This window comes from Hyalella azteca, unplaced genomic scaffold (assembly GCF_000764305.2).
Source record: "Hyalella azteca isolate HAZT.00-mixed unplaced genomic scaffold, Hazt_2.0.2 contig13767, whole genome shotgun sequence".
NCBI lineage: Eukaryota > Metazoa > Arthropoda > Malacostraca > Amphipoda > Hyalellidae > Hyalella > Hyalella azteca.
Genome location: NW_025943677.1, coordinates 55518 through 68780, shown reverse-complemented (window position 1 = coordinate 68780; position 13263 = coordinate 55518). Strand labels below are relative to the sequence as shown.

At 39.1% G+C, this 13263-nt stretch overlaps 2 protein-coding genes across 2 annotated transcripts; one reads left to right on the top strand and one right to left on the bottom strand.

Annotated features, from left to right (window-relative positions):
• Positions 1 to 1144: 1144 nt before the first annotated feature.
• Positions 1145 to 5484, top strand: LOC108667278 (the record flags this gene model as incomplete). The annotated part of the gene is given in 6 exon segments (XM_018154285.2): positions 1145 to 1318; positions 2105 to 2275; positions 2798 to 3131; positions 3565 to 3807; positions 4722 to 4910; positions 5206 to 5484. Coding segments are annotated over 6 exon segments (1254 nt in total), but the record flags the coding sequence as incomplete, so codon positions are not given.
• Positions 5485 to 7884: 2400 nt separating this feature from the next.
• On the bottom strand, positions 7885 to 11887 carry LOC108667279 (target of EGR1 protein 1). The gene is made up of 6 exons (XM_018154286.2): positions 11590 to 11887; positions 10906 to 11041; positions 10491 to 10648; positions 9740 to 10098; positions 9256 to 9421; positions 7885 to 8986 (listed from the first exon to the last, which is right to left on the bottom strand). The coding sequence occupies exons 1-6, from the start codon at positions 11695 to 11697 to the stop codon at positions 8045 to 8047; spliced, it is 1869 nt and encodes a 622-aa protein (XP_018009775.1). The 5' UTR covers positions 11698 to 11887; the 3' UTR covers positions 7885 to 8044.
• Between the last annotated feature and the right edge of the window lie 1376 nt (positions 11888 to 13263).

The window sequence follows — 13263 nt, the reverse complement described above, 5'->3', positions numbered from 1 at the left end:
GTGTGTGAGTCATGACTTGAGTGTGTGAGTCATGACTTGAGTGTGAGTCATGACTTGAGTGTGAGTCATGACTTGTGAGTGTGAGTCATGACTTGAGTGTGTGAGTCATGACTTGAGTGTGAGTCATGACTTGAGTGTGAGTCATGACTTGAGTGTGAGTCATGACTTGACTTGTTTGTTCATATCTTGGTTTTGATGATCAGACTTTCTCGTATATTACCCCACAATTATGTTATGAATATCGAATTTATTCAACTCTGTATTCAGGTCGTGTTGCTCGGACTGGCGCTGGTGGAAGGTATGGACGCAATGGCCAAACTCATCAGCGAGCTGTCAGAAGACGGGCTGTGTGTGAGTCATGACTTGAGTGTGTGAGTCATGACTTGAGTGTGAGTCATGACTTTAGTGTTAGTCATAACTCATGTATGAGTTATATAAAGTATTATAACCCTCAAGTCGAACGACGATGAAAACAACGTTGATAAAGAGTTGCTATATCGCTGCAACAAAATGAACGTCATTTTACCGTCAGATGCCCTGATGGAATCTACATTCCGTCAAGGATTAAGGACTCTTCCCTTTCATCGAACATGGAGTCACTGTAGAGTGAAGAAAAAATAATGAAGAATGAGGCCTTTTTTCTTTGTCTTGCATTAATTGGATTCGCTCACTCACACTCAGACGAATGAAGAAGTCATATTGTTCAAATAGTGGCTCATTTTATTAACCACAACAGGAGCAAAGAGCAGACGTAGCATTAATACTCGCTTTTCACGGGCCTAACTGGGTCAGGATGACCCACACACGGGCAGAAAGTGTATCACTATCTGGACTCGTTTCTCTGAGTGCAGTTGTCAATGTGTTCATATCTGCAGCGTCGAGAATTCAGAGGAACGCGGTTATTTCAGCTTTCTCGCAACGTTTTGCACTGACCAATAACTTTTGACTTCTCTTGCAATGTTTTGCACTGACCAATAAATTTTCGACGTATTTTTGAGCTCGCTTCATTGTTTTTCATCGATGTTTGTTCTTTATCTCGGTTTTGTTGATCAGACTACCTTGTATATTACCCCACAATTATGTCATGAATATCGAATTATTCAACTATTTATTCAGGTAGTGTTGCTCGGGCTGGCGCTGGTAGAAGGTATGGACGCAATGGCCAAACTCATCAGCGAGCTGTCAGAAGACGGGCTGTTGCCGTCAGTGCTGGCAGTCGAGTGCCGGTTTTTCTCATGCCAGCACCGGTGCTGCCCTGGTCACCGGCGTGCTGACAGCGCTGCCAGCACTGCTGATGCAGCTCAGTACCCTCCTACAGGTTCTGACCGTTCTTACTTGCATTCTCACCCTTCTGCAGGTTCTAGAAAAACTCCAGTCTGGGTTTCTGCTTGCACTTCGTTCTTACCTTCGTCTAAATTTTGCCCCGGAAACTGTATGTTGCTTCATCGAATAACCGCATGTAATTCTAGTAATTCAAGTGACGGTATGAACTTAATTTCAGTTCATCACTGAATTTGATCTTACATGTCTTTGGAAATTAGTTCATACAAGATAAAATACTGTCTTCAACGAGGATTTCATGTTATGGATTGGAGCAGAGAGGTGCGGGTTCGATCCCAGCTCTGTGCGCCAGTTTCTGGTCAGAATCGGCAAGGAGGACAACAGAATCGGCAACAAAAATTCTGCACAGCATAATTGTCGCAGTGAATTGCGCGTTCGAGACCGCGAAAAGCTGTGAATACTCTGCGATGTTAAGAATTGGTGACAGGCCTACGGCCTAATGAACGCTGAAACCGCGATATTATTTATTATTATTATATCACTCATCATTATACTTGACACTTACAATGATTGTATATATCAGGCTATTTTGTTCAATATTCCTGGTTTCTATTTGGGGTTCAAGCGACCATCACATACTTATCGCCTTTGCACTTGGTTATTTTTCCGTGTTCTTCAACTCTTGCAGTTTTTTATTGATATATTTTTATTTTTTTCGTGAATTCTTTGGTTCTAGCTTTCCAAATGCATTACCAATCTTAAATTTATACAGATTTCCACTCACATTTCCCTTTAAAGTGTTTTTTTTAATGTCAACGATCAGGCCGGAAGCTGCGGTATCCTGGTTGTAGACGTGGTGGTAGTATTTGCAACCATGTACCGGCGCCATCGCTGCTGCTATGCTCCGCTCTTCTCAACCACACCAACACCAAGAACTCCTACCGCCCCACACACCTACTCCGTGCCGCACTCCTACAACATCGCCTCCTTCAGGGTGAGACTTGGTCGCACTACCAGCAAGAATGTGTATATGTTAATATCAATACCTAAGATCGAGATTTCTCGTTTTTCTAAGTTAAGATATGAGCTTTCTGTGTCAGAGTTTACAATCTATGTAAGTTTAATTGAGGCTTTATATGAAAACTTCCTGTCTGACGATTTGTTCTATTATTAAAGTGATAGAGAACCCGAGATATTTAGAAACATCAGTTAGTTTTTAATTGGCAAGCTGGTATGAATACAATTACAATTTACAATTTTACAATGTGTTTACAATTTTAGTTGGATACTTATTCAATATTTTTATTTTTACGTAGTGTTTACCGTTTTAGCTCTTCAAGTATTTGGTCACACAAACAGACTATTTCATTACATTATTTCGTTTGCATTAACACGTATTATCTGTCTTACATTATTCTCATACTTTGTTTTTACTGACGGTTTATGACCGTCGATCCTATTGATCGCATAAAGAGGACACTACCATAAATAACCCTTGTGTTGCCTCCTCCATCAGGAAGGTCTGCAGAACATCGCGGTGTCGATAACCCAGAGTGGCGGCACCGCTGAAGACAGCGACGGGACGCCTCTTCTGGAAATCGGAGGTGGGCCTTTTGACAGCCCCCGCCACGACCCCAGCAGCGCAGGCCACAGCCTCGAGTCGACGTCGTGTTCAGGCTACGGCTCAGACTCTGACAACAGCGACGTGGACGCCGCGGTTGCCTGGTACAGGGAGAGGCTGCGGGTCACCACGCGCGGCACGGCTATAAAGCCGCCGCCCACACCTCACTCTGCCAGACGCGCGCTGGCGCTGTGCGTGGCGGTTGTGCTGTGCTTTGCTCTTGTCGTCGGTGAGTGTGGGAGAGAATCATTGTAATTAACAAGCTGATGTGCATCCAGAATATATTATGACGAGCGGGTATCAAAATTGAGAATGTACAATTGCAAGCACTTGGATGTTTTGAATCTAGGATTTGCGATGACGAATGATTAACGAGGAAAACCTTGTACAATTTTAGTATATGACGGCCCTCGTTGAAAAGTATGAAAAGTAAAGGATGGAAGCTATGGTGCTATTGAAACTCTTTCTATCTCTATCCTTATATATTCCACTGTACTATTTTCACACTATTTTATGATTTTAATCATTTAACTGTGTTTTAAAATTGTTAGCTAATAAGTTGACGAACTAATGCCCTTACGAATTTGCGAATCTGGATCATTCCAAAAATGTATTTTGTTTGCCATTTGCTATAATTTACTAAAGGACGCCGTCTTTCCCAGGCCTGCTGTTGTACGCCCCCATGTCAACGACGGTCATCACTTGTGTGGCGCTAACAACGCTCATGTCTTTCTTGTTGCTGTTCATCTTGTCGCGGTTGCCGGTGCTCGTGTCGCCCACAGGCGTGGCTTTCTGTCTGCCAGGCGCCCCATGGGTGCCAGCATCTGTGCTCCTGTTGGCGTTATTGTTGTTGCTGCAGCTTGTGCCGCAAGTTGCACCTTATTTAGCTTCTTACTTCGGTGCAGGTGAGAATTTTGGGTTTTCGCTTCTATTTGCGATAGCAATATGAACATCTGATTTTTATATTGACTCTAATAATACACAAATTTCTGCCTAACCTTCGCACCAGACTTCATTTTACTGGCCAGAAATTTGCTGTTTTGGCACTTCTCATTTATTATTTCCAACAGCATATCCAACAAACAAGATGTAGCAACTTGTCTGCCTAGTTCAAAATATCAAAAGCGCACGATTTGTTCTCAAATAAGACTAGGTTTCTTAAGATGTGTTTCGCAAAATTGTTTCAAATGGCTCTCGGAAATATATGGAGAAATGTATGTTCAGACTTGAAATGCCTAGCACTGTATCGAAACCGGTGGAAGTCTAGTTACTATTTCAAACTATTACGTTATTATTCTAGTTACTATTTCAAACTATTTCAGTAGATCTAAAAACAGACCTGTTTTTAGATCTCCTGTGGACAAGTGACGAAAAGTTAAAAAATCGGCGCCACACATCAAGCCTACTCCTCAGCGCCGACATCACTATTTAATGCTATGATGCTATCCAACAAACAAGATGTAGCAACTTGTCTGCCTAGTTCACAATATCAAAAGCGCACGATTTGTTTTCAAATAAGACTAGGTTTCTTAAGATGTGTTTCGCAAAACTGTTTCAAAATGGCTCTCGGAAATATATGGAGAAATATATGTTCAGACTTGAAATGCCTAGCACCGTATCGAAACCGGTGGAAGTCTAGTTACTATTTCAAACTATTACTTTACTATTCTAGTTACTATTTCAGTAGATCTGAAAACAGACCTTTTTTTAGATCTCCTGTGGACAAGTGACGAAAAGTTAAAAAATCGGCGCCACACATCAGGCCTACTCCTCAGCGCCGACATCACTATTTAATGCTATGATGCAATCCTTGCTGCAGCGTTAGCGTGGTACGCCGTGTTTGGTTGGTGGTCGAGTGTCCTGAACAAGACAGCCGCGTCGCCAGGGCCTAGCAGTAACCTGCCTGCTACCGTGCCCTCGGTCAGCAGCATTACTGCTACTGCTACTGGCGTCAGCGAAACATCAGTTCCTGTGTCAGCTCCTGATGTGCTGCTTGCTACAACACCAGGTTAATAATATCCCCACTTGATGTAATTAATTTTTTATATAGTGTTTTTTTCCGGTAGCTATTGCTAGAGAAATCGTGCTTATACACTTCTAGCTTGAATCTATGGTGGTAAGAGAATTGTCTCCTAAAATTATTTTGTCTCGTCAAATCGCTTCGAGCATTTGGCTAGACTTTCTTTCGCCTCTTGACGTTGCAACAAAAATTTAACTTTCTAACGAGCTGAAACCGTGAGAATTGTTGTTAAACGTCTTAGAAAACGTGAATAGCATGCAATAATTCCCATTATTTTGGATAGAACTATCAGCACTTGAAGCGGCCACACCTGAAAGCTGTCCGCAGAACTCCTCAGTCCCCCCAGCGACTCTACCTCAACAGCTCGCTCACAGCTCCCCCAGCCACGGACCACTCAGCTCCTGCAATAATCTGGCCGCGTGTTGAGGGCACACGTCACAAGATTTCCCAGAGTTTCCAACTATTCTCGGTGTTGGTTGATGCCTACGAAACTTTTCTATGGACTGCAAGACTTAATAATAGCGGTTTCAGCGTTTAGTAGGCCGTAGGCCTGTCGCCGATTCTGAACATCGCTGAACATTCACAGCATATTGCCGTCTCGAACTCGCAACTTCGTGCTACAATTCTGTTGTGCTTAACCGCTCGGCCTCCTTGCCGATTCTGACCAGAAACTGGCGCACAGAGCTGGGATCGAACCCGCGCCTCTGTGCGCCAAGCTGGTACTCTGAACTGTAAACACTGGGCCTGTACTGTAACTCGCCAATTCACAAGGCTTCCTTTACTCAACAATCGGTTCATGAGGTTTGTTCATGGTGGTTGGAGTTTTCTTCATGGCGAGATCTTCAGCATTAAATGATGCCTGATGAGGATTTTATATTCCTATAGGTACTTCATTCATGTAAATTGTGAGATGTTTGAGAGTCCTAGAATTGTCTTCAAAACCATGTTTACACGATTTAAAAACCCTTTGAGTGTTAATCGATTTCACTGGAGTAATTAACCATCAACTCGTGTAGATAATCACATCACTTGTTAATCAGCCGCGGTTTACGACGTCTCATCTCTTACCAGGTTTTGTTTCGTGTGTAAATTTGTACATAGATGGCAAAGTTTGCCGGTCTGATTAAGACGAACCAATTTTATTCAATTGATCTACTTTTACTAGTAAATTGTTGCTTGGAAAAATCTATGCTAGATGGTGAGAGTGAAAAGTCTACTGAAGTGGTAAATAATGGTGGCCTCTACCAAACTTCTGCATTCCTCGCCACTGCTCGTTGTTGGTTGATGTGTAGAGATTCTCAAGTTTAAGGAGCCGTTATTTAGTCAGATTATACAGTTTTAATCATCGGATTACAGGTATCGCAAGTTCGAAACTGTACTGGTGAAGTATTGCTTTTGGTATGCATGCATTCACTATACTCACTCTCTGAACTGAGAAAGTCTCTTCCACCGTTGAATAACCTCTCGGCGTGGAATTTTTCCACATTTCACTTACCGAAACGTTTTCCACGTTCTAAAATCTGTTCATAATGTAGATGTCGTGATTCCAAGTTGATTCAAAACCAGCCACGTGTTATCTCTTTGACATCGAATGTTTCCATCATTTGACAGTAAAGAACTTTCTCACCATATGATTTCCATGCACTTCATTTCTCCGTATAATTCATTTGTCAACGGGAATTAGAAAGATCACTGAAATGATATTTAAAATTAGGTTAAGTATTGAACGTACATTCCGTTGGTAGCCAAAGAATATTCATTAAGTAGTAGAAGTTCCTATTGGTCCGTACAGTTCTTAATGTTAAGCAATTTTCTAATTTATATACAGTATAATTCCAATCATTCTTGGCAATTTATTTACTCCTTCCGTCTGATGTAATCTAATGCGTTTCTCATGTAACATAAGGATACAGATTTTGGTCATATTTTTTCTTGGTCTTGTTGATTCAAAATTGAATTCATTAAACAATTGTTCTAGCATATTTCTCATTGTAACTAAGAATCGTTATCCGATAAAAACCATAAAAATTGTGTTACCATTCACATTCATTTTAAAATTCCCGTATTAAACGCTGCAAACTTGAAAACGAGTCTCACTTCTTGCACGTGAGGTTTTTAGTTATAATTGAACATTGAACCGCTCATGCACGCACAGAACACGAAATGCTGAATTCAATCAGCATCAAGTATATACAAATCGTCTTAACCCTCTACCGCCTGACATAAGTAACAGGAGCAATATTGTCACAAGCCTACCCAAAAAGCAGATGTTGCTGGTGAGCGCAAAAGGACTTGCACCGATGGTTGCCGCCACACAACTTAACACGTTGACTACGATTGCTTCATCTTGTACTATCATTTCATTTTTTGTACTGTTTTTGAACAGGGTTGCCAGACGGTCATTTTTTCCGGACAAATTCCGTGATTTAGTTTTTCTCAATTGAGTTGGCCAGCTAAAATTTATGATGGGGGTACTTCCTAATTAAATTTTAAATACTGCAAAAAGAAAATGAATGGAATTTTTATAGTGGAACCTACAAATAAACCAGTATATATTGGGTTATCGGCCTTTTTTGTTCTCGGATTTGGCCGATTTAGGCAACCTGAATTATGCACCACTTCGTCCTGGAGAAATACATTTCGTGGTACGCATATGTACCACTTCGGAGTCAACGTGTTAAAAATATTCTCCGTTGCGTACAAACGTCCTCAGGGTGCTGCTGCACTCAATTCTTTACATATTTACGTTGAAAGTTATGTTCCCGAAGAGTGACATTCGGCGGTAGAGGGTTAAACACTTGAGCAGTATTTCTGACTCCATGAAGAACGGAGTGAACTCAACATTGTGTAGAAGTAGATGAAAAACGATAAATAAACACCCCATAAAAATACACATTAATGAAGGCCAGAAAAAAGTTCCGTTTTAGAAATGCTATATATGGGATCAAGAATAAAAACTTGCATTTCAGACAGCGAATATCTTGACGATATAATTCGTTCAATAGAGACATACTTGAAACTATCACGCAAGTACACAGCTTTTAGCAACAAAAACTTCGGAGACACAAAGATATTTATTACCGAGCCTAATAATAACGAAATTTGAAGACAAGGCTTCACCCTCATCTCAGAGACTGAATTTTTTCTATGTGTGACTTAGAATGCTTAGCAAAAGGCGATTTCCTCACGAGAAAAGGAAAACTTTTACCCATAAGATAAATTTTATTCACCTCCGAGCACAAGCCCAGAGATTCTGGAGAAAAGTCCAATTGAGCTGCTTCAACGTCGCTATTAATGGATGAAGGGTTGTGAGATAGCTTTAAATTATTTGCTCTGTTGATGTAAGATGCAAATACATAAGCTGTCATGAAAGCATCAATGCCTGCGCTGTGGCCTTCTGATGCTGAGCTTCTTATAGTGGTTCTCTGCTCATCGGGAATTTTGATTTCATGACCATTGTTGTCATTGAAAGACATATTATTTGAGTTACCAAAAACCAAATTAGAGCTTGGTGAACCTTTAGTAAAGCAGTTGGAAGCAGAAGATAAAATTTCTGAACTGTTTTCACCATTTACACTTGATTTTTGCGCGTCAGAATGCTTTACCTCGTCATCATCACGTCGACTTCTCTTCGTCTCATTTCCAAGGGTAGATTTCTTTTCATCTTTCACTTGTTCATCACTTGAAGTAACCTCCATAACTCGAGATTTTCCGCACAACCCATTTGATTTATCATCGTTAATCATCTTCGCGTTTTCACCCAGACAAACATCCACATTTTTGGTTTCTTTAATTTGGTCTTTCAACTTGGATTTTCCTGCACTTACGGTCAAAGAACTAGCATTCTTTTCAGTGCGTATTTTTTGGTGATGGGCGTTGTGTTTGAGTGCAGACATGAGCATAGCATTTGTTCCGGTGCTGTTAGGACCACCACTCACGTGTCGGTTGAGGTTCTTGAGTTTGCGCCTGCCTGCAGGGATGTTTTTGAAGAGCCTTTCTTTTACAATGCGCAGCAGGTCGTGACTGCGAGGACACGAATCTCCCAACTCACACCAGCCGTGAAACTAAAAAAAGTACAAGCTGTTTTCTCGAGACTCATAACATGTCCTCAACATATACCTAAAACTATTGTTAACCTAAGAATCTAATTTTAAAATATCAAGGGAGAAGCAATAGTTTAATTATTTGATGCACAAGAAAACAAATGTGCAGTGAAATGTCTGAAGCAACATGCCTGAATTGGCATCAGTTATGAGGCAAATATTTAAAGCATCAAGAGAATATTAACCGAAAGTAAATAGTTACATTGAAATGAACTTGCTAGAAGACTCACAGAAAAATTTGAACACACGGGTTTTGTTTCAGCTGTTGGATCATTGGGACATTTCTTTGGTTGAAGACTGTAATGCTGAAGTCCAGGAAGAGCAGTGAAGCCTGCTGAGAAATCTGTTGATATTGAAGGCTTGTCTTCATCAGCCGCCATTGAGTTCAGTAAATGCCTGCGTGAAAACAGTAAAATCAAATGCTAGATTTTGAATCAATGAAATTAAATTTACCACTGCTTTTAAAATAAAAATAAAATGGTTGAAAGATTTTTTCGACTAGATTTCACGGTGAATTTACAGATTTTACAGATTAGCAACAATGGTATCAATGGGTCTTCCACCAACAATGCAACATCTGCTTTGAGGCAATCATAAATATTTCAATAATTATGTAATTTTTCAACAGAAAAATCCAAATATGTATAAACAAAGTATTAATGAAAATATTTTTAATGTAATAGTGCACGTCCTAAAAAAATGCTTCACACTTACTCCTGAATGTAAACAAACTGCAGGTAGGTAGCAGTGTCTCTGTAGACATAATCCGCAATATATTTTGTATCATAAATGCCCATTGGAAACATTTCTGACAAATCTGCAGCAAACGATTCACTATTTCTTGGTAACTCTGCATAAAAATGTTGATACAAGAAGGTTAAGTCCACTAGCCCATTGTGCAGAACCAAGGGCTTCTTACACTTGATGATTGCCTTCATTAAATTTCGGACACTAGGGGACCAACTGGCAAAACTTTCTCCGTCTGAACTTGCAATGGAATTGTTATCCGAAGACTTTGAAGATATTTTTTGCTTTGGCTGCCTATTTTTTTCCTTTGACTCTGAGCCGCAAGCCTGTAAAGAAATTGGCAAATTTATTTCACCATAATGTAATCATCATGAATGAAATAGATTTGAACATAATGAAAAATATTTTGTTAAATTTATCAGAATACTAATTTAGAGATGGTGATATTATCAAATTTGGTTTCAAACTCCAAATTTCCAAACTAACAGTCATTTATAAAAATTTATAGAATACATAGTAAAGTGTAAGGATATGAAAATTTCTTGAAAATAAGAGCAAATGATCAGCAGTATTCATAATTCAAACTAAAGCCAAATAATGAACCGTTAACAATGCAAATTTTGATAAAGACCTATCAACAATGTACTAGTCACATTTATACATCATTCTGCCAAGAAAACTTGTATCTTCATATCAATACTAAAATAGCATCACCTACAGGTAGGTCATTGCCAGGTGTATAGGGAAGACTGCTCTCTATGAGCTTGTTGAAGTCAAACCCATGACCTCGTAAAAACTTGAGGGAGTCAGCTTGAACGCTGAATAACTGCTTACTCATGACCAGCAAGTCATAAGTTTCCACCAAGTACCGGGTGCCTGTAAGCACAGTAGGTATGTTGGAAATTGTGTGTGATCTGTTACTGCCTTAATATTGGATAAAAATGCAACTGAGTTTAACTGAAATGCTTCATTCACAATGAATACAAGGTTTGTTAATAATATCAAAAAAATTTGACTAACAATGAAATCAAATATTCTATTTGTATAAATTCTAAAAACATATTTTAGAAAAGTGATGTCCACAGAAACTGGAGGAACAAATGTATTTCATTCTTTATTAAAAAATTACTAACCAGCGTGAGTGCATTTGAAGCAGCAGATGCCAAGTGACAGAGGAGCAAAAGAACGAGCCAACTCGGTCATATATTTGTAGCGGATGTCCATTTCAGGGTAGAATAATTTATTCCTATCACCCAAGCCACTCATCTCCTGTAAAAAAAAATACAGATTTAGATGACAAATGCAACATGTTTTATTTATATGATGTAAATTAAAATAGAATTTCAAGTCATTTCAATTAACTTAAGTTAAAAGCTCATGAATTTTTATAAAAATATCAAGGGGAAGTCATGAACAACTGACTGATTAGTAAAAATACCTTCACATTAATTCAAGAATCCTAAAATTGGTTCTACATATAACTGCATGTCTTTCATTAAGTGACATTCAAAGCTTTTATAAAATGGGGTTATTTTGGCGCTGTTAACTTAAGAATAGGTACAATGCTTAGTGGTACTAACAGGTTAGAATAATTACATAATTGACATAAAAACTCTTGATTTCATAGTCAATACCTGAAACAATGAATTCATGCAAGTACCTAATAAATCAATTATGTGAAAAATCCCATTTGTATATACTAATTTTGTCATTGAAGTTCTTCAAGGGAACATCAAATAAAAAACAATCTGTCTTTCATCAGTGGGCCTAACAGGCCATAGTTTTTTGGCAGAGGGCTTAACACAAAATTTACTTACTATGTCCAAGGCAATGAAGGAGGCATTGTTGATTCCATTAAGAATGTGGGGCCAGAGATCAGTAATATTTCTCTCAAGTATTTGCAAAACGGGCAAATAATCTTCCATTGTTCATTTGAAGATCAATTGCCACCTGCAAGGTCAGACTGCAACAAGCCAACAGAATATGCAAATGTCGTCTTCTACGAGATAAGTTCCATTATGGAGAAAAGCCTAATAAAGCTTCATTTCACAGAAAAGGCAGAAGGTCATACAAAATGATTACCTATTTCTTTTAGGACCTGATGTACGTAGTACTCTGAGCTGGTGAAGACGGGAGTTGGAGTGGCATGAGAAATAGTTATAAATTATAAAATGACTAAGCCCACTTGAGCTTTGTTTATATTGATAAATTTTTCAATTATTCAAAGTTAGAACCTAAGGCTAAAGTGAAGTGTGAAACACCATTAAATCAACTATTATGGGTCACTAATCCAGGGTGCAGAAAGTGAGTGAATATCTAGATATCTTTGGAAACACCTTATTTTCAAATTTGGGTCTTGTTGACACATTTATCTCCAGAAAATCTTGTTGACACATTTATCTTAAAATTGGAAATAGCAACAGCATACAGCTGCCAACTTGCCAAGTTCACTTCATTTCAATTCACAGAATTAAGAATGAACTTGTTACTTTCTAAAAAAAAAAACATGGTTTGCCAGTGCCACTAGAGCTATAAACTGAGAGAACAGAACAGGGCTTATTTTTTTCTAACTCTATGCTCTTAAGTCTTAACTCTTTGTCAGTTTGTGTTGATCTTTCACATTAATTGTTGCTCCTCATGCTCTTTTCCCAACTTTAAGAACTCTGGAAAGGGCAATTCATATCACATTTTTTCATGAAATAAAGGTTCACAATACAATGATGAATGAATACCTACGTCATGACATTTTGCCTAGCCACCTATGTTCTTTCAGCCAGTTTCAGGTCAAAGAGTAAGACTAAAATAGGATCATCACTCCCTCTGACAATCAGGATTTGTGGATAAAAATTGATAAAAATGCCTATAATGGGCTATATTATTTTTTGGTCCTATTTGTCAAAATAGGCAATACCATCTTCATCCCCCTTCTCATGAAAAAATATTGACAATTCTTGAAATCTGATTTCAAATTTTGATAGTGGTCCTTTGCCTTCTTACACTCATATATATCCAACTTACGTGATCAAGAATGAAGAAATGGCTGTAATAGCACTGCAGCAATGCAGGTTTAGCGCCCACCATTGAACTGCCTTGTGGTTCAGGCAATTCAGCATTCAGGTGTGATTTAACCCTCTACCGCCCATGGTGGAATTTTAAAATATAGTGCTCAAAGGTACATGTGGGTGGAGTCATGTCATCTCCCATCTGTGAATGGGCGGAGTCATGTCATCTCCCATCTGTGATTGGTTGAGGTGTCATTCTTTCTACACTGTGATTGGTTGATGGGATCATGATATCATCCTCTCAAGACTGATTGGCTGATAGAATCATGATCTCGTGCAATCCAGGTTGTGACTGGTTATGGGATCATGATGTCATGTTATCCAGACTGCGATTGGCTAAGCAATGGCTGTTCCATTGGTACCACAACCGCCCCGTGTCACTGTCCCAGAACATAACTTTTACATTGAAATTATGCGCCAGTTATTGAC

Bases quoted from the DNA above. Each gene is read 5' to 3' on its own strand.
- LOC108667279 (XM_018154286.2), bottom strand. From the start codon at position 11,697: ATGGAAGATTATTTGCCCGTTTTGCAAATACTTGAGAGAAATATTACT. The intron at 10,649-10,905 runs GTTAGTAATTTT...CTGTGCTTACAG, and splicing joins CTTCAAATGCACTCACGCTG to GCACCCGGTACTTGGTGGAA. The intron at 9,422-9,739 runs GTAAGTGTGAAG...GTTTTCACGCAG, and splicing joins CAGTTTGTTTACATTCAGGA to GCATTTACTGAACTCAATGG.